The sequence below is a fragment of the Podarcis melisellensis genome (assembly GCF_964234715.1).
Source record: "Podarcis melisellensis genome assembly, chromosome: 5".
Classification (NCBI taxonomy): domain Eukaryota; kingdom Metazoa; phylum Chordata; class Lepidosauria; order Squamata; family Lacertidae; genus Podarcis; species Podarcis melisellensis.
In genome coordinates this window covers 65,988,371-66,012,505 of record NC_138537.1, presented here as the reverse complement: position 1 = coordinate 66,012,505, position 24,135 = coordinate 65,988,371, and the positions used below count along the sequence as shown (strand labels likewise).

The 24,135-nt window shown below is 39.0% G+C and overlaps 1 protein-coding gene across 9 annotated transcripts in view; it reads right to left on the bottom strand.

The window, feature by feature from the left end:
* Positions 1-24,135, bottom strand: part of PRKG1 (protein kinase cGMP-dependent 1) — a gene marked incomplete at its 3' end in the record, with an annotated part of 657,581 nt that overhangs the window by 169,224 nt on the left and 464,222 nt on the right. For all 9 annotated transcript variants that reach the window (XM_081912963.1, XM_081912964.1, XM_081912961.1 and 6 more), the window contains one exon: positions 10,490-10,595. In XM_081912963.1, coding sequence (XP_081769089.1) covers positions 10,490-10,595 — 106 coding nt within the window. The remainder of the gene's footprint in view (positions 1-10,489; positions 10,596-24,135) is intronic.

Here is a 24,135-nt window from a genome sequence, read left to right as displayed (position 1 = left end):
TGGCCAGATTTAGAAGGCAATTGGGCCTGATCCGGCCCACGGACCTTAGTTTGCCGACCCATGCATTAGGCTGAAGGGATAGGGGAGGGGCACTCTGTCACAGCCCACAAGGGACCCCCTTAAGGTATCTTGGTGGGGGTGATTTATGTCCTGAAGTCTAGCTCTGGGGCTGATGGGCCATGATGCCCTAGCTGCGGCTCATACCATGGTGAATCTCAGCAATTGTCAACCCCTGCTGTCAAACAACGAGCTGGTTGATCATGTGGATATATGCCCAGTGCCTATGCCCAACCTGTTACATTGTAATTAATAAAGTTGTGGTCTATTTTTATCCAGTGCAGATTGTGTTTTTCATTCTTTACTACTTCCACCCCCACCCCCACAGCTAAACTGTATGGGTCCATTATTATGTATGCTATGCTATGCTATGTATGTTTGCTCAAAAGTAAGTGTGCATAGGAGGAGTTCACCCTTAATTTATCTAAAATAGATGCCATTGACACTGCAGGTGGTGATATCTGGAAATTAATATTCAATATGTGACTCTTAAATGTGATAGCATCTCTAATCTTTACTGTACTACCTTCTGTAGAGACTACAGCTGGCCACTAACGACATGTCATTTTTCTTGCTGTCAGCTATTTAAATATTTTGAAGCTCATGCTTAATTCTGAACTTAACTGACTTTCACATTGAATCACATCTAGCTTCCAGTACAATCCCTTATTGATATGCATGGGTTCTCCAGCTGTAGGAACCATTAGCATTAAAGTGAGTGCTCCATAGATGTCCCTGAACTTTATAATGATAGTAAAGAATCAGTGAAGGCTCTACTAATCAAAATATTGAATACAGTGAATACCTAATTTAAAATCACTTTACTACCTGTAAGTAGGCCTAAGGTATGTTATATAAATCCCCACAGACTTGTTAAGGAAAAGTTCATTTCCATTATTCAGATTTCCTTCTGTGTAAAACCAGTGAACCATTTTTTAAAAAATGTGACAGAAAAGGCACAAGCATTATTTAACACTTCTCACTGATTTCCTCTTCGGCTGGGGCATATTAACACTACAGGAGACACCCCAGAGAAAATTCCTAAGAAAAACGCAGTCCAGAGAAAAAGACTTCATGTATATAAAAATATAACATAATCTACCTTACATATTTTGCTAGTCATTGCTCGGTGTTACCCTGGCTGAGAAGTGATTATTAAACTTTCACACCCAATGTTAAAATTCTCAAAATGCCATCCCAATCCTATGCAGACTTTTAAATAAAAATAGAAAGTGAACTGACCAAGGCAAAAAAACCCAAACTTATTAAAATGGGGAGTATGAAATTGACAGCTTGATACTTTGGCACTTTAGTTCTGCTCCACTGCTTGGCTGTGCTCAGAGTTTTAGTGAAAAACACCTTATTGCTTTCAGTTCTTTACAAGCAAACCTCCTTCAGAAATAATATCCATGTGTTTGGACTTCTAGATGCACTTAAATCAGTATGGAAAAAGAGGATAAATAAGGAAAGGACCTGCTGTTCTTATAAAACTTGTGCCATATGCTGCCCTGAGGACCCACTTTAAGCCCAACATTTGTCTCGTAAAAAAACTACCCAACGCTGGAAGAAACTTGCACTGTGGCTTGAAAGCTGCCCTGTCTGTGCCAATGCTTGATGGTATTTCACTGGTGATGAAATAAATCTTCCTACCACACATCTGGAGGACCACATACTGCAGGAGGAACAGCTTTTGCCATCCAGGTGCCCTCCAGATGTTTTGGATTACAACTCCAATCAGCCCCAGCCAGTTTATTATTTATTATTACTATTATTTTTAATAATAGTTTTGTTCTTATTATTTCTAAAGAGCAGTGCGAAGCAGGGCTGCGTTCTCACCCCAAATCTCTTTAGCATATTCTTCTCCCTGGCGCTCTTATATGCCTTCAGCATGTAAGAACTGTTTCAATCGGCTCTTTATAGGGAAGACATTATAAATATGTCTGCAAATGTGTGACATGGAAGCTGCCAAAATCTTGGTTCGGTGAATTAGGTTATCACTAGCCTTCAATGAAATCTGTTTAGCTAATGTAGATATAACACACTCTGTGTTAGCATTTCACACCTCTGATGCTGCAGATGAGATTGGTGTAAATCACATGCTTGTCTGGGGAAGAGTGTGGGAACGGAAGACAGTCTTATCTCTTCCACTGTATGTACTATTTGTACTGTACTTTTGCTTTTACTTCTGCCCATATCTTCTCTTGGAGCTGGAGAGAGAGAGATGCCATGATTCCTTTGTCTGTACATAGTGTGTAAATAAATATGTAGATTAGCTCTACAATGTCTCATACTTCTTGCTGTGTTATGCTAGAAGATTAGTGTGCATATATCATTTGATATATGTCGCTGAAGCGCACTGGAGAAGAAGGGAAATGCCTTTTCCAGAGCTGCGCATACCAGAGGACGCTCAGACTTTGGGGGCTGCAGGGACACTCCTGGACGTTTTCCAACATGCTGTACCAAGAGAACTTGGGATCCAGATCTTGGATCCCCAGTCCTCTTTTCACTGCATAATCTACACAGAAGTAGACCTATTGCATAGTCATCCTAGGACTGGATGGAAAACCTGTGGTCCTCCAAAGGTTGTTGAATTCCAACTCCCATAAGACTCAGCCATCATGTTCAATAGTCAAATATAGTGGGAGCCTCAGTTCTACAGATTCTCCATTCATATTTTAGCTTCTGATACCTGCATAGAAGCAAATAATGTCCCCGAATTTCATTTAACGTTACAGCCTTGTATCTGGCACAAAAATTGTACAGAATGTTTCTGGAGAGTTTGAATTTGCTGCTGGGATGTCAATTTGTACTAGTTAATCTTAACATACTGTAGTAATTGAAACTCATCCAATGATGAAGATGTAAGTGTTTAGAAATTTTCTTTTGAAAACCAAAAAGAGCCTGGGGGGGGGGGGACTGCCCCAAGAAATTCTGATTTTTGCAAAAATGTTCCATCCTATTTTTCAAGCGATAACTGATCCAGGAAAGCAAATATCTACAGACATCACATTTGGGGAGTGGGGTGGGGCATTTTAGTATCCCAAAATAAACCAATACTTTATTGCGGTCCAAAGACCCACAAAACAATTTCAAAACAAGATACAGTTAAAGACCAGACAGACAGATGGAAGAAACCAAGGCAGTCATTTTGTTTTATCCAGGGCATAATGATCTCTGTTTCCTATAGCCTCCGAAAGAAACTTTGCCATGGCCAGTGTAATATCATTTGACCTGTCTTCCAAAAGATATTTAATATGGGAGGCTTCGGATTTTCCTGGCAAATTTGCCAGTAAGGGTTTGATCAGTTGATCCCTTGCTTGCTCATACTGCCCACAATGCAGTGGGATATGCTTCATACAATTGATGTCCTGGGAACATAAACAAAGCCTATTCTGATAGGGGATGCCTCTCAGTCTGCCATTTAGAACTTCCAAGGGAAATACATTTAGTCTGTCTTTGGTAAATAAACCCCGATAGGTAGGTACAGAGAAATTCCTAAGGTATGAGGGTATCTGAAAATTGTACCCGTATTGGATTCCAGCTGATACTGGGAAACAAATTACATAAGATTGGGATCACAGGTCGCTATGTAAGATGTCCCAAAGCCTTTGCCTCAGGGATTCAAGGGCAGTGTCGGAACCCAGATGATATAAGAGGGATGATGGCAGTCCAATCGAGGTGGCTTTTCAGACCATAGTTTTTAGCCATGGGCTGACAAATTTGTTGGTTAAATGTACTAATAATCCCTTCCCCAGGCCTAATACTGAGATCTTGAGTCAGTATCTCAAGAAAACCCACCATGCTTTGGTGGAGAGTGGGCATTTACCTGTTTCCAGAAATAGAATAAACTGGAATGTAACATGGGTCAAAAAAATACTTATAAGTTTTATTATAGTCCTGGGTCACAGGCCTAAAAGGAATGGGGAAGACAAGAGGAGGAAAGGGCTTGGTGAGCCTCAGAAATGATTAGGAAATCCAGAGACTTTACATCTGCACCAGGCCAGTATTAGAAAGCTCCTCTTAATTTCTGTCACATACTGCTTGCTTTCAAATTAAGGATGAGCAAACTCTGTGAAGTCTGCATCTAAATTAATCTTGACAATCTTTTAGAAAAGCTCTACTAAAATCTGAAGCTTAATCACTTAATATTGGAAGAGCTTTGAAAAAGACAGAGGGATAAAATTATAATTCTGAGATTGGAACTGAAAGTAGTCAGTGTATCATTTTGGGGGGTTCATAATTTCAGAAATCTCCTTAAAAGAACAAACCAACATTTTCATGCCTTCACCCAAAATAAAGTAAAAAGTGACAAATCTGTGGTGATCATGATTCAGAACCATTTTGTACAGTGTAAGAAACTCAGATATATAAGCTAGGCGCCAAAAGGCTCCTTAAACCAGGGTTACAGTTGCCAAAATGGAATGTCTCGTTGCCATTTTGGTTGTTGAAAGAGGCATGTTAGTTTATCTCTATTTTTGGTCAACAATATAGTTTCCACTTAAAACTTTTGATTACATTACCTTATACTATATGAAACTAACTGGCATCTTGGGATATTTTCTAAACAATAAGCTTTGATTCCATGGAGATCATCTCTTCTCTTTTAGACTGGGATGGAAACCAAGTGCAACAAAAGTAATTATCAGCGGCTGATTGCACAATACATAGGCAAGATAATAACTTAATCGGTGTACTCAATCAGATCATTTTTCCTGCGGTTTTTTTTAGCACTGACCAAAATCAACAAGGAAATTGGAACCAAAGAGATAGTGACCACTATGCCCCTGGTGTGAACTGGTTATTGTAAGAAATAATAGATGCCAAATGCCAACACAGAAATGTCTTGAAATGTCTCCAGCTCTATATATGTCTATGCTGCAGTTACTTAGGGCCTTGTGCATCCTGGTGACGATTAAGGACTGGATCAACCATAAGCACTATAGTGTCATTATGCTTATGATTATTGAACATATTCGTACAATGGGTTACATGGTCCATTGCATTTGCCTTTTAATACATGAGTGTCTTTAACTGCAACATAATTTGAGCTCAGGCTATTATGTAGCTCCTTCTCCACTGTTCCACTCAATTGCTATGAACCAGCACTAGGAACAGAATAAGCCTTAAATATTAGGCTATCCAAAGTCTGCTTGGTTTTGTTTTGATTACAGAACTACAAGCAATAATAAGATCCAGAAAATTTAAACTATATATATGAAGTATCATAGTTGCAATTCACTTTACAAACTATGAGTAATCATACCAAGTCTGTTTCAACTAGGTGTAGTATAACGAAATCCTATTTTCCTGAGGAAAATTATTTTTGTATTGGATTCTAATAAGAAATTCTGCCAAGTTGCAACCCATCCACCTGAATGGAGATAACAGAATTCCTCCTGTTATGACTCAGTCCTTGTACCATTTGCAATAGTTTACTACCTATGCCATTAATTAATGTCAACCCCCCCCCCCGAATACAACCTATCACTCTTACCACATGAATGTCAAATGGATTTTACTTTATCAAAACCTGGTGGTAAGAATCACTGCTTGCCCTTGGGTTTTGTGATGTACAATCACAATAGATTGCATCTAGTTGAAATGGACCCTTACTATCATTCTGTAATCATCAGTATGATCATTTATATTTGCATGGTGCACTGCAGTTATGATAATGTAAAATATATACATATATATATGTTATATATATATAGTATTCTGGCTATATATAAGTTATATATATGTGTGTGTGTTTATATATATATATATATATATATAGAGAGAGAGAGAGAGAGAGAGAGAGTGAGTGTATTTTGGCTCTCACAGCGGTTTTTGTATTTTCTAACTCAGTACCACAATACCTCAAGGACCAACTCGCACCATATGCACTAACCCAGACCCTGCAACCATAATCTGAGGCCCTTTTTTGTGCCCCTCCTCCACAAGAGGTCCAGAGGGTGGCCACACAAGAATGGGCCTGTTCTGCGGTGGCTCCTTGTTTGTAGAGAATTGACACAGAGTCTACACAGAACCTAATTCTTTATCATGTGAGCCCCAATCTATTGAATTACACTGGTCATGGGGGGATTCTGGTGCCCTTACCAGTTTTGTTGGTCATCTTTGTGACTGCTTGTAAAAAGCTACAGGGAGATATAAAATGGCTAAAATTTGCAGATATCAAGGAGTGACTTGTGAATTCCATTACGGCCCCCTCTCTCTTATAATTTGAACACTACAGTACCATCCCATAATTTAATATACGCTAGACATAACATTGGCACCTCACTAAGAACTAAGCTTTAGTTGGGCCTAATAGCCCACTCAGCCCATTAGGACTAGAAGAGCTGTTCTGTTAATGAACAGAATGCATAATTAAAACCATTCACTAATGAATAAAAACAGCAAGGGAAGATCAAATTATCTGAATTTCTAGACCTCAGCTAAGGAGTTCAGAACAAAATCTAAGTGACATATACATTACAATTCTACTATGTGAGTGTACAGGCATAGATTCTTCAGTCTTCAAAGTTTTTCTTTCAGTATTTTCCACATCCAGTAAATCATTTGTCATTTTGCTGTGCTTTGGGGCTCAATGTAATAGAGCAGGTATCTGAATTTCAGCAATACGACTGGCTGGACCAAAGTCCATGTCCTAGTGTTAAGATTCCCCTGTTTGTTTTCAATTAAGCTGAAAAAAGATTTCCACTCCAGTCTCAAGCCCTTGTCACTCCCTGTTATTGTGTTGTAGGTTAGAATTGTGCAAGACAGCACATTGTGACAGATTGTAGTGACAATGCTTATAAAGAGGGTGGTGGCATTAGGCAATAAGAAGAAGACAATTTTACAAAGATCATTTCAGGCACTATGAAGAGTGCAATTCTTATTACTATATGGGAAATTCCAAAATGTTTAAATTTGTACAAAATAAGCAAATTTAATAACTATTCAGATTTTCTGACTTCATTGATTATATGGAATTTTAATATACTTTTTCACATGGTATATCCAGTCTACATTGCACTGTCTGGTGCTCTAACCACACTGTTCTTTCCTCCATTAAAGATATGCTGATCAGAGTGTTCTCTTAACAAATTATGCCAAATTAGGCATTCTTCATGAATTACTATACCAGCTGATCTAATCCACACTACCCATAATAATGTGCAGGCTGGAACTCAGGTTATATCACACTTCCCCAATGTCATAACACAGTTATTGGCTCAATTTAAAAAATATCAAAATGAATATTTTGAGACCAAATACAGGAGCTTGGCATGTTTAGCCTGGAAAAGAGGAGACAGAGATGAGATAAGATCATCATCTTCAAATATCTTAAGGGTTGTCACAAGGAAGATGGAGCAAGCTTGTTTTCTCCTGTTCTAGAGGGTAGGACTCGAACCAATGTCTTCTAGTTAGAAGAAAGCCGATTCCAAATAAACATCAGGAAGAACAAGCCTCGGGAGGCTGTGGACTCTCCTTCACTGGAGGTTTTTAAGCAGAAGTTCGATGGCCATCTATCTTGGATGCTTGAGTTGAGATTCCTGCATTGTAGGGGGTTGGACTAGATTACCCTAGAGTCCCTTCCAATTTTATGATTCTATGTTTCTAAAATTCTATGTAAAACTGTGCAATTAAGAAATAATAATTCATAGCTAAATACAGGAAAAGATAGCCCAGATTTAAAAGTGAACACATACAAAAGTGACATGGATTGGAAATAGTCTGATTTGTCCAGACCTACATCAGACACACTCGATTAATAGATATAAGCAGCATTTGTATGTTTTGGGGACATACTATATGGACTCTGAAGGTTAGTAAATCTTATAAGTAGGTCCCACGTTAAAAAAAAAAAAAATCCTTCAGAAAAACACAGAAGGCTCAGAATTAATGTCAAGTTGTCTACTGTATAGCAAAATCCCTTATACTTCAGCTCTCATCACCCATTCACCCATGAAATATTTTATATATATAGTATCATATAAGCAAAGTGATACAACATAATACCAGCACAGTGTAATAGATGCAAATACAAGGTGAGACATAGCCCAGTGGTAGACCATTGCTTTTCATACAGAAGATTCCAGGTTCAACGCCTCGCATCTCCAGGAAGAGACGCCTGTCTGAAATCCTATCTCAAATCCTGGATAGCCCCTAACAAGTCAGTGTAGCTAGATGGACCAATGATCTGACTCAGCTTTGTTGTTGTTGTTGTTGTTTAGTCGTTTAGTCGTGTCCGACTCTTCGTGACCCCATGGACCAGAGAACGCCAGGCACCTCTGTCCTCCACTGCCTCCCGCAGTTTGGTCAAACTCATGCTGGTAACCTCGAAAACACTATCCAACCATCTCGTCCTCTGCCGTCCCCTTCTCCTTGTGCCCTCCATCTTTCCCAACATCAGGGTCTTTTCCAGGGAGTCTTCTCTTCTCATGAGGTGGCCAAAGTACTGGAGCCTCAGCTTCACAATCTGTCCTTCCAGTGAGCACTCAGGGGTGATTTCCTTCAGTATGGAGAGGTTTGTTCTTCTTGCAGTCCATGGGACTCTCAAGAGTCTCCTCCAGCACCATAATTCAGCTTACTATGTTCAAAGCAAATAGCTCTGGATAATTCAAGTAAGTGTGCCAAGTCACTCAATCCTCTTCCACCCCAGAAGAAGGAAAAACAAGCAATCTAGCTTGGAGACACATTTTTCATCATCCCAGATATTCCTAGTAGTAAAACTATGAGAATGTCCAGAAACCATATATCAGATACAGTGGTACCTCGGGTTACATACGCTTCAGGTTACAGACACTTCAGGTTATAGACTCCGCTAACCCAGAAATAGTGCTTCAGGTTAAGAACTTTGCTTCAGGATGAGAACAGAAATTGTGCTCCGGCGGCGCGGCAGCAGCAGGAGGCCCCATTAGCTAAAGTGGTGCTTCAGGTTAAGAACAGTTTCAGGTTAAGTACGGCCCTCCGGAATGAATTAAGTACTTAACCTGAGGTACCACTGTATTCCCAAAAGCTGTTTTCTAGGGTACCACCACCCAGTATTCAGTTGCTACAGCAACAGATGTCGGACAAGCAGAGGAAGGAGAAGTACATTCTTATCAAAGGGCACTATGGAGCTTCCATTGATCTTTGTGAGTTCAGAGAAATTCAATGAGACTTGCTCTCTAGTAATTCAACATAAGCATGCAGAGTATGCTGAGTCAGGTACACCTAAGCCTCTTGGGAGACATACAATGATGCCCCTCATGTTGCAAAACAAATTTCTGCTTCTGCTTCTTCTCACTTGCCCTGTAGCCCCCAACTCTCTGGAACAGATTTTGGTGATGTGAGGGGGGGGCAGGGAGGGAATAGAGGAAGGAGCCATACTTGCTTGCACAACATTATCCCTAACTCCGCATGGGATCAAGATGAAAGCTTATTTATTGATAATGGCTTTAATTTTTACAATTCCAAATTCACCATGAGATTAATCGACTTCATTTGGAAATGGCTTTAGCATATTTACTTAGTACTTCAGTTCATTAATTTACAAGATCTGTTCTCTTTTCAGGGCTCTGCAAGCTTGACACATAGAAACAAACCAATCATTGGGCTGAAAGATTCAATGGGAGTAGGACAAAAGGCTAATGGGAACACTGTTGCCCAGGCAACAAGACTTGTTGGATATTCCTGGTGGCTTTTGGTGATATTCGTTTTTTCACTGAACAAGGACCACATGTTTATTTTTAATCTTTGATTATTTATAATTAAAATGCAACTAATATATACATTAATCAGCAACCACTGCATAGTTATATATCTTCACACTGTGGTAGGTTTATGATGATGTGGCGGGGAAGAAATACTAGCATAATTGTTGAGAGTTTAAATTCAAGTTTAAGGGATAACAAGACACATCCTTATGCCTCTCTTCTTCTATGACTCATTTGACCCATATTTGCAGATGCCTCCAGCAAAAAAGCTTTTGTTTCTCTTAAGCCTCATAAATTGCCTCTATTTGGAAGTTATATATATGAAAAAATGTTTTAAGTGGAACAGTTTGCAAATTAGGTCATATACCATTTTTCTGAAACACATTTTTCTTCAACATGTCTTTTTTTAATGAGAGATCTTTGATTTGCACATATTGAAAATGGTATTTATATGCTTACTGTATGTTTGATGTTGGTGTTATTTTTCCACAAACAACCGTGCAGATGAATTATAATGAGTAAAAAGCAAACAGTTAATGAGGCTGAGATTTTCAGTTATCATTTCCCCTTCTTCAAGCTCTTATGCCAAACAAGTGGGTAAAACATAAAATTAAAAGTGATGAGCAGAAATGAGTGCTCATTACACTGCATTCAAAAAAGAAAGAGAAAAAAAGATCCCCACAAAAACCCAAGAAGTGAGGGCAGCAAATTTAGTGTGTGTTTCAAAAAATAAACAAGTGTCATACCTTTTTAAAAATTCCATATACTCTGTATGCTTGATGAGGCCTGTCCTCATCATTATTGTTTGAAAACATTGCCGATCAATAGCCCAAAGTTTCACATTTACGAGAGCTGGAAAAAAAAAACAAGACAAGGGGAAATTTTAATTAGCAAATCTTAATTCGAGGGGAAAAAACCTTTGTGAATTGCAAAGAAAATAATTTGTGAGAAAACGTGAGAATGATCAATTTCTTTTTCCAAACTATAAAATTAAAAGGAAAGAAAAGAAAGAAAGAAAGAAAGAAAGAAAGAAAGAAAGAAAGAAAGAAAGAAAGAAAATCTACCAAGCAATGGATTTCAGATGCATTATTCTAACTAAAGAAGTTTTATTCATCATCAGCTGATTCAAAGATCTCATCATAAATTTGGAAACAAACTTAGAAAGAGTCATATCCTCAAGCATAATGAAAGGAAGATACAAAATGAGTTTTCTCAAGAAGAGCTCACAGCTAGTAATTTAATAAAAAAACCTTTTGACACGGCACAACCCTTTCCTAAGTTCATATGATCATATGACATATGTAGTAGAATAAATTCATTTCTCTTGTTTTGTTTGAAATAAACAATCAAATTCCTAAGTACATCTAAAATAACAAATAGGATTCTCCAATGAAAAGCTGACAAAATATGAGTTAATAAATACTTATTTATGACTGTCTACTATTATAATAGTTTATTGAGTCATATGACTTTTACAGAAAAGTTTTTTTAAAAAAACAAACAAAATATATACATTAGGATATATAACCATTTTTTAAAATTCTCACTTTTCAAAAGTCTGCTAAGTTCACAATGTTGGCAACTACAAGTGTGCACTGAAGTTAACCAGTGTAACAGTCCATCAACCTAAAAAGCTGATTTGACTTTTCACACCCAAATATCTACATCAGTTTTTAAAATATGCCTAGTCATTCTTATGATGATGACCATGGCAATTTGAAGGCCATGCATTTCAAAGGCTGAGACACTAGACTGCTCACCCACTCCCAATTTCCCAGCCTCAGTTTCTCTCCCACAGAATATCCCTCTCCAGGACCACAATACCTCCCTCTGCCAGCCTGTTTCCCTCCCCATAACCGCAACATCTATATAACACCTGTTTCCCTCCCCATAACCACAACATCTCCATTCCTCAATTCCACCCCTCCTCCGGCCACAATGTGTTTTTCACCCTCAAAAATTCTCCACAATAGATCCCCCACAGATCACACTTTCTCCTACCCACAGTACCCTGCCAGTGGCATAGCGTGGGTTGTCAGCACCCGGGGCAAGGCAAGTAATTTGCGCTCCCTAACCCGTGGATTTGCGCCCCCTAACCCTAACCCCCAGATGTTGTGCCTGGTGCGGCCGGCCCCTCCTGCACCCCCCACGCTACGCCACTGTATCCTGCCAAATGATATATATCCTGACAGAAAAAGCTTCCATTTATTTGTGCAGCATGTAGAACTTGACTTCCTAAACATATGCTGTGGATGGGGGGCGGTGTTCAAAAAAATTCTTCTCTGAGAAAGTTTGGCTCCACCCTAGGATTAATAACCAGAAACGACCAAAGCCACTCCTCCCTCTAAATGCCATGCTCAGTTCTTCTTTCATATAAAAAACTATCTTAATTCAATAGAGCAAAAATACATGAGTCCAAAACTAAGAAAGCAGAATGAAAATTTCAAATGATCTCATGATTTGAAAACTTCCTGCATTAGGTGTTTGGATTGTCATTCAACTTTTCAGGCTGGGGCTTTCCGTACCCTGAATGAATGCATGGCCACTTGCATGGTGCTGAATAGCAAATACTCTGGTTGTCTGCAACATGATAGAGCGACTGCAGAATGAATTGAGGCAGTGTGCTGTCATGCGTTTGAAGCTGGATTAAGAAGTCACTTAGAATTTTGCCACTGAAGTTTGCTATGCCTGCTGCATCCTTTTTTGGCCTATTTTCCTGGTTCTCTAAATCAATCACAAAACGATTCAAAATGCTGAATAGTAAAAAAACACACAAAAAAACTAAAAAATCAGAAGAGTTGCCTTGAAGATAATGAAAATGTTCTGGTGCATTCATGCATCTGGTAAAACTCATCAATAGCCACCTGTTCAGTTTTGCTGAGGGATTACCTATATCCGTGCATATAAATATTATCTCATATGTAGACATAATACAAAGGCATAATTGTGAGGGCAGACGTTGCTGTGAAGTGGAGATAGACATGAAAACGCTTTTGAATTTGACTTGGTATTCTGTGTTTGAACACTTTGTGTTTGAATTTATCAGCTAAAATACCTAGGGAAAGAAGAACATGTTGTACTTGCTCCCCAAAGATGTGTCTGGTGATAAATACAATATGAAGGAAAGCATTTGCTGGGCAGAAATGGCTTCGTGTGTTTGTGTTGCTAACCCTTCATGAGTTAGTCAATTTTAAAATGGAAATAACTTCGCCTTCCTCAGTCATTTCTCTATGTGAGGAGGAAATAGGGGAAACCTGGCCAGGTAGCATGTGCAAGAAAGAATTGCAGGAAGGGTTAAACAATGGCACCTGCCCATTAGCTGTCTGCTGCAAATCCTGTCTCAGTCCCACCTCCGCATTACTATCCTGAGGTGAAGGTGAATTTCCTTCACAATACATAGTTCTTCTCCAAGTCTCCATTTTTTAATAGATACCCTCTACTAATGTCTCCCTTACTGAGGAACATCATCTCAGGCAACATTATCAACTTCCATGAATATCCACTAATATAACAGAAATTCACAAATATCAATTTTAGTTATAGTTGCTGTAATATTTAGTGGTTAAAGATTCTCAGCCTAGGATTTAGGAGAGCCACTCAGGCACAAAGTCCATAGGATGACCTTGGGACCATCATTGTTTTTCAGTCTATAACCTGTTTCACGGAACTGCAGTCCGCAGGGATGGAGGGGGTGCTACTTTGAGCTTCTTGTTAGGGAGGGGAGAGAGAATGCAGGATATATACATAGTAATAAAAAAAAATGTAATCTACTTGCACTTTGATAGTGCAAGATATTTATCAAGAACAAATACATGCATGCAACATTACTCCACTGACCATTTTTAAATACGAAATCAGCTTACAGAAGAGTAATCTTAGAAATGGAAGCAGGGGGTATGTACCCTTGACCTGGTCCCACTTTTCCCATGAAGCCTTTTCCAGTGGGGTTCCATGTTTGCAGTGACTCTGATACTGATTTCCAGTGAGTTTTCAAAAACCAATTGAAACATTACTGAATGTGGCAGTTCCCTCACACTTTCAATAACCACTAGCCTGTCTCAATCAGGTACAGTTGGAGACTCGTCTCTATTTAGACAGAAATGCATAATTCTTATAAATTTGTTGTGGCACCTTGAAACTTGCTGTGCATGTCATTCATACAGTGGTACTTCGGGTTATGAACGCTTCAGGTTACGAGCTCTGCTAACCCGGAAGTAGCTGCTCCTGGTTGCGAACTTTGCCCCAGGATGAGAACGGAAATCGTGTGCTGGCGGCACAGCGGCAGCAAGAGGCCCCATTAGCGAAAGCGTGCCTCAGGATAAGAACAGTTCAGCATAAGAACGGACCTGCAGAATGAATTAAGTTCATAACCAGAGGTACCACTGTAGATCTATGTGCAAGAGATCAGGAGTATCTTATGTGACTGCAGTGAATTGTTTAGATAAAAAGTATCTTTTACTTGCTACAATAAGATTCATAAAAACTTGTCAATGGTTTGTGAAGATACTACATTCATTCGAAACACACCTCAAAGTGTGTGTGTGTGTGTGTGTTGCGATAAACCACATGTAGACACTTGTATGTTCTTCGTCAGCAAAGGCATTCTGAAATAGAACATCTTTCCCTCTCCACCACCCTTGCACCACAAAATATATCTCAGAGGATCACTGCTCTAATGCACTTGCTGGGTTCATACTTGTTTATAATTTGTTTCACAATCAAAGGCCCAATGAATTCAATTTAGTGTGCTTTTGGCAAAAAACTTATTGCTGTAAGTCTATGCCATGTAATGAACGTACATGGACTACTTATTAAAGGTAAATTAGGTTGGCCTATAATCAATCACACTTAACGGCTGCTGTTTATGCTGTTGCCCCTTTCAGCTGCAAATTAATATATGAACCTGAAAAACACTTAAGTGCTGGACTATGCAGTTAACATTTTAGTACACATTTGGGTACTATGCAAAAACAAAAACAAATCACAAATGAATAATTATAATCTTTGGGTTCCGCCAAGGACTATGAATTGTGTCTAAGGACTATCATCTTTCTCACTCTGAGGATAATAATGTATTCAACAGTAAAAGAACAAAACACTTTTTTTGTAAATTGCTTTAGGCTGCAATCCATATTCGTGTTCCTCAGGCTAAGTCACAGTGAACTCACTTACTTTGTGGGGTTGGGATGTTAAGAGCTTTGTCTTTCATTCTACATTTGTGCACACATCTGAATAGTAGTAATAATAATTCAACATAGGACTACTAGAAAGAATCTACAGAATGATCCAGAGTGTGAATTTGCTTTTGATTGTTTAGGACAGGGTTTACTACAGCACGATCCAAAGCTATGATACCCCAGAACAAAGTAAAACTCAAGCTCTCTCTCTCTCTCTATATATATATATATATTCTAATTTTAAAATAAATATAAACTGACCTGCGTTTGCATGGCATCAAAAGCAAAATGAGAAAATAATGCCATTCAGAAAGGACCAAAACAAGTAGAATTGTGGGGCAGAGAGAGAAAAAAATGATGCTTGTCAATGCAAGTCAAAGGCTTGTTTTGAAACTGTCATTTTTATTCCATGCTGAAGCATGGGAAAGTGATTGTAAAGTATATATGGAATAGAAAGCAATCTCAGCTTTTTGTAAAACACAAGCAAAAGGCTAATTCCTTTTCATATTCCAGAGTGGATGGATACACACACACACACACACACACACACACACACACGCTTCTAAAGTCTGCTTAGAGCTATCAGGCTAAAGCTATTTTAATAATAATACACGGTAACCTCTCTATAGCCGTTTTCCAGTAAGACAGACCATTATAATGTCACTGTTTTTCCTTCGAGCTATAACTCACCCACTACTAAAATATTCAAGAAACATTGTGGCAGTTGTGATTACATGTTTGAATGGTTTACTTTCAAATGTATGTAATATTATACTCGGCATTCACTGTGCTGAGCGCAAATAAATGTAATTTTAGTCCAGGCTTACAATTTCACTAGGGGATGGGCCGCTGCCCCTTATTTGAGCTCCTGTTGCTTCTTCTCCCTTCCAACTGTCCACCTTTCACCAAAGAGAAAAAGTTCACAGGAATCACAGATGCCAAAACACTGCTGTCTGCCCCGAGTTTGGATCTTATGGTATGTGACACCCAACTTTGATGCGTAAATAAACTGAAGCTAAATCCTGGCAAGATGGAAGTTGCATTGGTAGGTGCTTCATCTGCTAATGGAGATGGGGTTCCACAACCCACAATGCAGTGACACTCTCCCGGAAGGTACACTGCTTGGGGTGCCCCTCAATACATCTTTGATATTAGACGCTCAAGAACAAGCAGCCTCTGTGGAGCTTAGTGCCTTCTACCAGCTGAGGTAGCTGTGCCGGCTTTCTCCTCTCGTCAGCAGAGATAGCTTGGCCACAGTTATCCATGCTCTGGTGACATTCAGGAATGTCTGCTGTATTTTGTTCTACATCAAGCTGCCATTGATGATTATTTGGAAACTGCAGTTAATACAAAATACAGCAAGCTGGGTAGTAATAATTGGGACTGGGTGCAGGAAACATAGCACACCAGTGTTTTAATAGATTAAATGGCTCCCTGTCTTTTCGTCTTCCTTTTTAGCAGACATCAAAGTACTGGCACTCACTTTTAACACCATACACAGTTTGGAGACCTGGGTATCTGAGAATGCCTGATCTATGGGATCAGCCTGTTCATGCACCAAGGTTATCTACAAAGGCGTTCCACTGAGTGCTCCTTCAGTCTTATGTGAGACAGGCAGTGACCAGTGAGACAGCCTTCTTAGTTGCAACACACACATAATGTTTGGAATTACCTTTGTAAAGAAAAGTTTGCTTGACACCCACATTGTTATCCTGTTAGACCAAAGTAAAGACTTTTTGTTCTCCAATCCCTCCGAATTTGATGTATTGTTTTAATTTACCCTTTTATGATCTTGCATATTTACTACTATTTTTATACAGAACTCTATTGCTGCAAATGCAGAATATACATCACAAACACACACACACACACACACACACACACAGAGAGAGAGAGAGAGAGAGAGCACGAGCGTTTACCCTGCATATGTAACATGGAAGCCAGACCTGAAAACCTGAAATTTGCCAAATTTGAAGCAAAACATATGCAATAGTTACCCCCACCGTCTAACTTAGTATGTATTAATAATCCACCTCAGCAGTGCTAGTGTACAGACTGAGAGACACAGCAAGACATGGAGTGCACTGTCCAGGTGGTCCCAATTAATGGGGAGGGAGCACAATTCTGATATGTTTGGTTGTACTTGTTGCTAGGTGGCAGCAAAGGAAAAAGGTGAACCAGGATTAAAAACCCGGAGTACAGTATGTTGGCACAGCTTGCTTACATTGGTTGGTGTTGATCATGGCACCTAGAGCAGCGAATGCTGGCCCACCCCCAATTTTCTGCCTCTGCCAAGTTTTGGCTCCTACCAGTTAATACAACCTGCCCTCATCCTTCTATTCACATAAATTATAGAAAAGAACATTTTTACTGTTAGCTTAAGAAAGTGTTTATTTTATTTTATTTTTTTAAAAAAATTAATAGTACAGAATATTCTTCTTCTTTCGATTTCTACTTCCTACAGTTTTCTGGATAAAGGGATAAAGAAAATAAATTTCATCAAGAAGCAGCACAAGTGAATTTAGTAGTTTTTCTTTTATGTCCGAAAAAGGTCAAGTGATGCCCTATGCTTCAAAACCAGGCAAGAGCATAATATAAATTCATGATACCTAATTCCATCGATAAGTTACTGATACCACAAGAATGGTCCAAAATGATAATTTAAAGCAAGCTGATTTATATGCTACATCTTGTTTAGAGTGAGCATTTTCACCAACAGGATTGGATATGACACTTTGAAGTGAATGCTAAGATTAAAGAGTTGTTATGTAACCACAATAATGTACAGAAGATGTAAAATCATCTTGACAAGCTTTTAGAAAATCTATTAAAGAATTGCAGATTATCTTTTCAAATATGAACTGTTCTGTTCAACATTTCTTCTGAATTGCTACAATAATTGTAGTATACACCAGGCATTACTCTTTTTCTTTCTTTTGCTAGGAATTCATTCCTCTCCATCTCCCAAGTAAACCATTGTTCTTAGGCTATAAAAATTATGTTGTACTAATGTGGATTAAGGAAACATTATAAAATTTGGAATTGAAGATAAAAAGGTATCCAGATGATAATATGAATCAACTTGGTATGTAACTAGATAAGAAGCTTGTACATTGGCAGCTAGAATTGTGATAGTATATTCGTGGGTCCCTCTGAAGCTGGTCAGAAGGCAAAAGGGGATTTTGAAATTGCAGCCGGATTTGCTATGGAGGTCAGAAACGAAGCATGTGGTTCCTTAGCAAGAAGATATAGGTCAGAGAATAGGTCAGGCAAAACACCCAGAATTTTCAATAATGTCTAGCTAAATATGTAGCATAACATTCACAGCGAGCTTGTGCCCAATATATTTATGACTGCAATATGTACAGCATTGCTGTTTGGATCTAGAGCTTGGAGTCTGAAGAGGAGAAATGGGAAGCCAAAATGGAGTTTCCAACAGAAGCAGCCTGCAGGGAGGGGGTGGTGCCACAGACCTGGGCTCTTGGCACCAGCATCACTGCTATGCACAAAGATGTGGAGGTTCAAGGCAGTAGTGAGGTTGCAGAAGGCAAACACGCCAGTGGAGACAATCCAGTGCTCCCATCAGTGAGCCCACGCCACCACCCTGACCTTGCCTCTCCCCTTCAGTATCCTGGTCAATGGCAGTGAGGCCAGTGCTAGGGGACTATCTTCATATTTTTCTGTCTGTTTTCCGGGGTGGGTGGGTTGTCTGCTTCTGTTTTGGTGAACTGACCTCAACTTACTTCTTTTGGTTTATGGCTCTGCCCTACCCTTCAGTGAGATGCTGTGTTCCAACTTGCTTTATAAAGAAGCCCAGACCTTACCAAGAGGAGAAATGAGGGTCTCCACAGTGTGTGGCTTAGTCCTGTCTTGCATTACAGCTGATTTGGCAGAAAAGCAGCATGTGACAAGGGCATATATGAAAATTCAACTCAGAACTGTTCGTCTTAACTAGTTGTCCATCAAATTTAACAACTGATGGCTCTTACATGTTGCAAACACCTGATGAATTTTGCCGAAAGCTAAAAGCATTTGGATAAGGTTAGAAAAATAATAATTGGCATGGTGGTGAGGTCCCATGTGCAGTTTTGCATCTACTGCACCACTGCTAAGTGTAGGCAGGAATAGATGGAATGGTCATGGTGTGGTGTTCACCTGACCTTCTGACAGCTGAACCACTACTAATTTGTGAGGAAGAGAGGAGAACCAAGGAGGTAGGGAGGTCAGCATGGTGCAAACACACCAGCCAGGAGTGCCAGCTTGGCTCTGCACTATGCCACCTCAATCAACTGACAGGTGAGAGCAGCAGACCCACATGCTATCTACTACTGTGTGTTAGATTTTTCTCTATGGGCTGAACACAATGATTAAATTATCAACCTATCAAATCTGAGAAACTGAAAATATGTCCCCACCTTGTGGATAAAAGAGAATGATAAAAGTCCACCAGTATGCAGAATTGTGGAATCTTACTCACCAAAAGGAAAAAGAAAAACAGATGGCAACAACACTTGGATTAATGTTTAGGATTTAACCATGCATAATACTGTCACCATTCATATTTTCTACAGCACATCTCTACATAATTTCTACAGCACATTAGTCTGGAGACTAATTATCATATTTGTCCTTAAGATAGCCTGCTGACATAGGCGATTGTTACTGTTCTTTTACAGAATGGCAGAAAATGACTTGCCCATGTGCATCTAGAGCTTAAGAAAGACTCCAGCTGTGATCCAAGTACAGCATTCAAGAGTCGTGCAAAGCTATATGCAGGCTAAGAAGACAGATTAGAAAATAAAGAATTCATTCAAGATAGGTCAATCATATAACACTTTGGTAAAATACATTTATGACTAAACAAATTGTGGGAGGTAGTTTAATTTCATTATGTTTCATAATAACTAAAAAAAAAGACATTATTTTCATGTCCTTCCAATTCTAAAGGATGCTTTTTGTGCTATTACATCATTAGCTGGACAGATATATGGAAAATGGCTAGTGGAGCACACTCCTTATAAAGCTTATTCAAGCAACAGACCAGCATGAAGCCATGTGGAAATCCATTTACGCAGTTAGATACTTTCACTTACAATCCGGCCCTGCTGGATACTTTAATTCATGAATAATAATAACCCCCAAAAAGAGAGAGGGCGAGAGAATGAGGACTGGGCATGGCTTTGTTGTGTTTGAGAAACTCACAGAGCATCTCACAGCAATTCATTTTTTATTATTTGAATACCTCAAAATAAAAATAAAAACCTCTTGCCTCTAATTAGAGCCACAAACATTAGTAAAAGCAGAAAGAGAAACCCCATTCATTACGCAGAGTATAACAAGCATTGAAACATCCTTCTACTACTGCATCTCATGGTTATATTATGCATGGTAGCACCTGACACTTTTGAATACAGAGTTTACTGCTAAGCCTATTAAGTCCCCCAGGGTTTCATCCACAATTTCACTACTTTCTCATCTAACAGTCTCTCTCTCTCTCACAGAACAGTGTATAATCTGAACAGCATTGAGAATGTAAAAATGTTTCATCCTAGTAAACTCTCCCAATTTCAATGATTGTTTCAGCAGGAGAGAAAAACTTACATACAGCACTAATTCTTAGTAAAAAAAAGATAAGATAAAATTAAGTTAAAACAAAAACCACCCACACACCAAGAATACAGTACATTGGCAGGGCTGGGGGGCAGGGGGGAATTACAGTCAGATTTTTAAAAAGCAAATTCTGAACATATATGTTTAGGAAGGGACATGCCCAAAACTGTACTATCAGGGTATTACAAAACACAGTATGGTACTGGAATGGAGGGAGATTTGTCAGAATAAATATACAGGATTGAGGTACCTAAGAGGCAAAACTAATCTGAGCACCTTTGGTCTAAGATGTTGTACTATAAGGAAAGCTGGAGTTCCATTCTGGGTCACTGTGCACATCACCATGACACATACAAGTGGGTATTCCCTGTTCTGCCCATGCCTCGCTCTACTCTATCCCCGTTCAGTGCCATTTTTGGCACATTTGTCAGCGCGTGTGCTGATCATGTGCAAGTGGAGACACGCCTGTATAGAATTCCGCTAAAATGTTTCCTAACAAAACTGCCTTCTTGAATTTTGCAACATTTCTTATTTCTTTCAACATTTTTAATGGACAATAATATACCTGTGTTGTCTGCTTTCTTAAATCTGAGGATGAAAGCCCCTGGCAGATTTATGCATCCTCAAACCCTATAGCAAACATCTGCTAAGCACTTAGAAAGGAAACTATGTTCTCCACACTACCTATAGAAATTACTCATGGTGTCTGAATATGTTAGTCCTTTATTTAAATGGAAACCTGTTTTATCTGCTTAATACAGCCTTTCTAATACTTTGAGCTTACCTTATGCACACTAGAAGCAAATATTTTCTTTCTACACCTCTCTCGTTCAAGCAAATTTTAATCTTGCAATGTAGAATTTCCTCCTGGACTCATTTCTGTCAACCACTTTCTATGTACAAACTTATCTTTCACTCTGTGTAACATGGTCAAAGGTTGACCATTATCTGTACTCCCTCTCTTTCTTTCTATCTCTAAATTGATGCTGCAGCTAAGTCATATTGCTTCTTTATGATGTCGCTGAAATTCATGTTTTACTTTCTACTGACTCAGCAAAATGCTTTAGCTTTTATTGCACTTTCTGCAAAGCTTTATTTTCAGTTGTTTCATAGTGCAAATACATCTTTGCCTCTTCTTTTTGTGTTATATAGCTCCCTTGCGGGAATGATCAAGTATCTTCGCTTTTCTCATCATCAACTTCCCCCATCATATAAAGTTGTTCCATCTTACTTTTTAAAAGTATTGATGGGCCTGGCATTCCCCATCCCTCTTCCTTACTCTCTCTTTACCTGCCTTTCCACACGCATTCTTTTAGTTGAACTTTCTTCTCCCTGCACTCTTTTCTGTCTCACTGCCAATATGGTGATGTTCTATTTTATTCAAAACTCTCTTCAAGTATAATTCACCCCTCCATTTTCCTTTCCCATTTTGAACATTCACTCACTTCTCCCCAAATCTTTACTTACTTCCCTTTTTCTTCTTCCTAGCACCTAATGAATCTCTTTCCCTTCCTCTCTCCGTGTCCCTCCTACCTTCCTTTTTTGGTGTATGTGTGTGTGTGTGTTAAACACACACACACATATAATATATATTAATAACAAGCACCATGACCAAAGTTAAACTGTTAATAGATGGAAGAAATATAATTTAGTAGTATTAACTTCTTCCAATCTCACCACATGAAGCTCTATAAATCACTTTCAGCCTTAAAAAATAAAAAATAGTAATGAACTAAATGCCAGGTGTTAACATTTGCTACAGATGATGAACAAATACTTATTAAAACAAGGCAGACAAAGGGAGCTTCACTGTCTGCAGAACATTGCTTCAGAGAAAGCACAGCAAGAGATTTACATTTCTGGAGAGAGCTATAATAGACTGCAGCCCTACAGGGTGGAACAGCTGAAGATAATGTGCCACACAATGATCCATTTTAGAAAGCCAATGCCAAAGCAATGAGTAGGCTTTCTCCCTCTTTTCAAGAAGACACAGCTGTTGTTAAAGCATACTCTTTATTTCCAGAAATGGTAGGGAGAATCCATTTATATTAAAGGTTTGCATTGTTCATGTATGTTTACTTTTGCTACATGTTTACTGACAGCATTTTCAAACAAACACATATGGAAGCCAAATTCAGAAATGAAGTAGAAGATAATTAATATTTCTAACCACAACAATGTTAAGCAGATTATTGCTTAAGCCACAGATGCATTAAATCTACTCAAGATAGAAAAAGCTCTGCAACTTGCCAAATCACTTTTTGGCTTTAAAAAAGTCCTTGATAAATGAAAATAAAGTGGGAAGGCTATGCACAACATAGTAAAAATCAAAACTAAACCCTTAATAAGTTCAGAGTGGTCTCGAGAATTTAAAAGGCAGCTTTGTTTAACTAAAACATTATTTTTTACTAAAGGTTTGCTCCATATTAATAGATACAGTATTGCAATTCCATGTCTGTTACTTCTACCAAAAAGATGCCCTAGATAGTGAAAAACCTTCTAGAGTTTGTTTTTATTTACATTATTCTGGCTGTTTGCTTGAAATCTACCTGATGATAGATATGGTTGGAAGTTGCCATTAACTATTAAGAAACTCAGACTCCTTCATAGCAATACGATAGGAAGCATATAATAATACTTTACCAAAGATAGCCTTCTTGCTGATTTAGTAGGAGTAAGCAGAGGCTTCAGCGGGGCTTGTTGAGGAGAGATACAGCAGAGAAGTATGGTGCAGAGATGGAGGCCAGGAGGGGACTGCAACGGCTGGTGTGGGTATGAGGAAACAGCAGCAGGGTTGCACATTCTGATAACGATGAGGGATTGGCACAAGTTCTGGAAGAGGAAGATGTGGCGATGGAGACTCTTGGTATGGGAAGGTATGTCATTGCCCTAGCTTCCAAGTTCAGAGGAAAATGACTAGCCATGTCCAAAGTTTCTGTATCACTGGCTGAAGAACTGAAATGGGTTCCTAATATTGAACATGAGGTTAGCATGGAAGGAGCATGCAGAATCCAAGGTAGGATGAATTCACCCAAGCCTGATTCATCTGAACACCCACCCATTTCACAAATGCTGCCCAACAGTGCAAGGAGCACACTAAGTAGGAGGTCACACAAAGGAGTATACTTGCTTGCCTTCAGGGCAAGGGGATGGCCCACATGTTTCAGGTGAGGGGGAATGAGCTTGGAAAGGGTTGACTATATTTGGAGTATGTTCTTCACGATGCTGCAACCACAGGACTGCCTTGATGGATTGGGGGTACTTCCTATCGATGGATCAGAATGGTTTGCATGGTTTTTTTTTCTTAAACAGATACTCTCTTGATCGCTTCAACAGATTAGGAGTCTGAGCAAGAATTCCAAATGGAAATCATCCGACTCAGGTGGCAACCATTCTGCTGATGTCACCATGCTTGCTTTTAGCTAGAAGAGATTGGATCGGATGTCAGTATCTAATCATGGTGCCATCCTTTCTTTTCATAATAATAGTACTAGAAAACAAATCAGCTGGATTACAGGAAGGATTTGCTGCCAGTGAAGCTTTTTCCAGGAGGAAAGGAAAGTGTTTTTTCAAGCTTTGCAAGCTAGTGACCATATTTCAGCTGC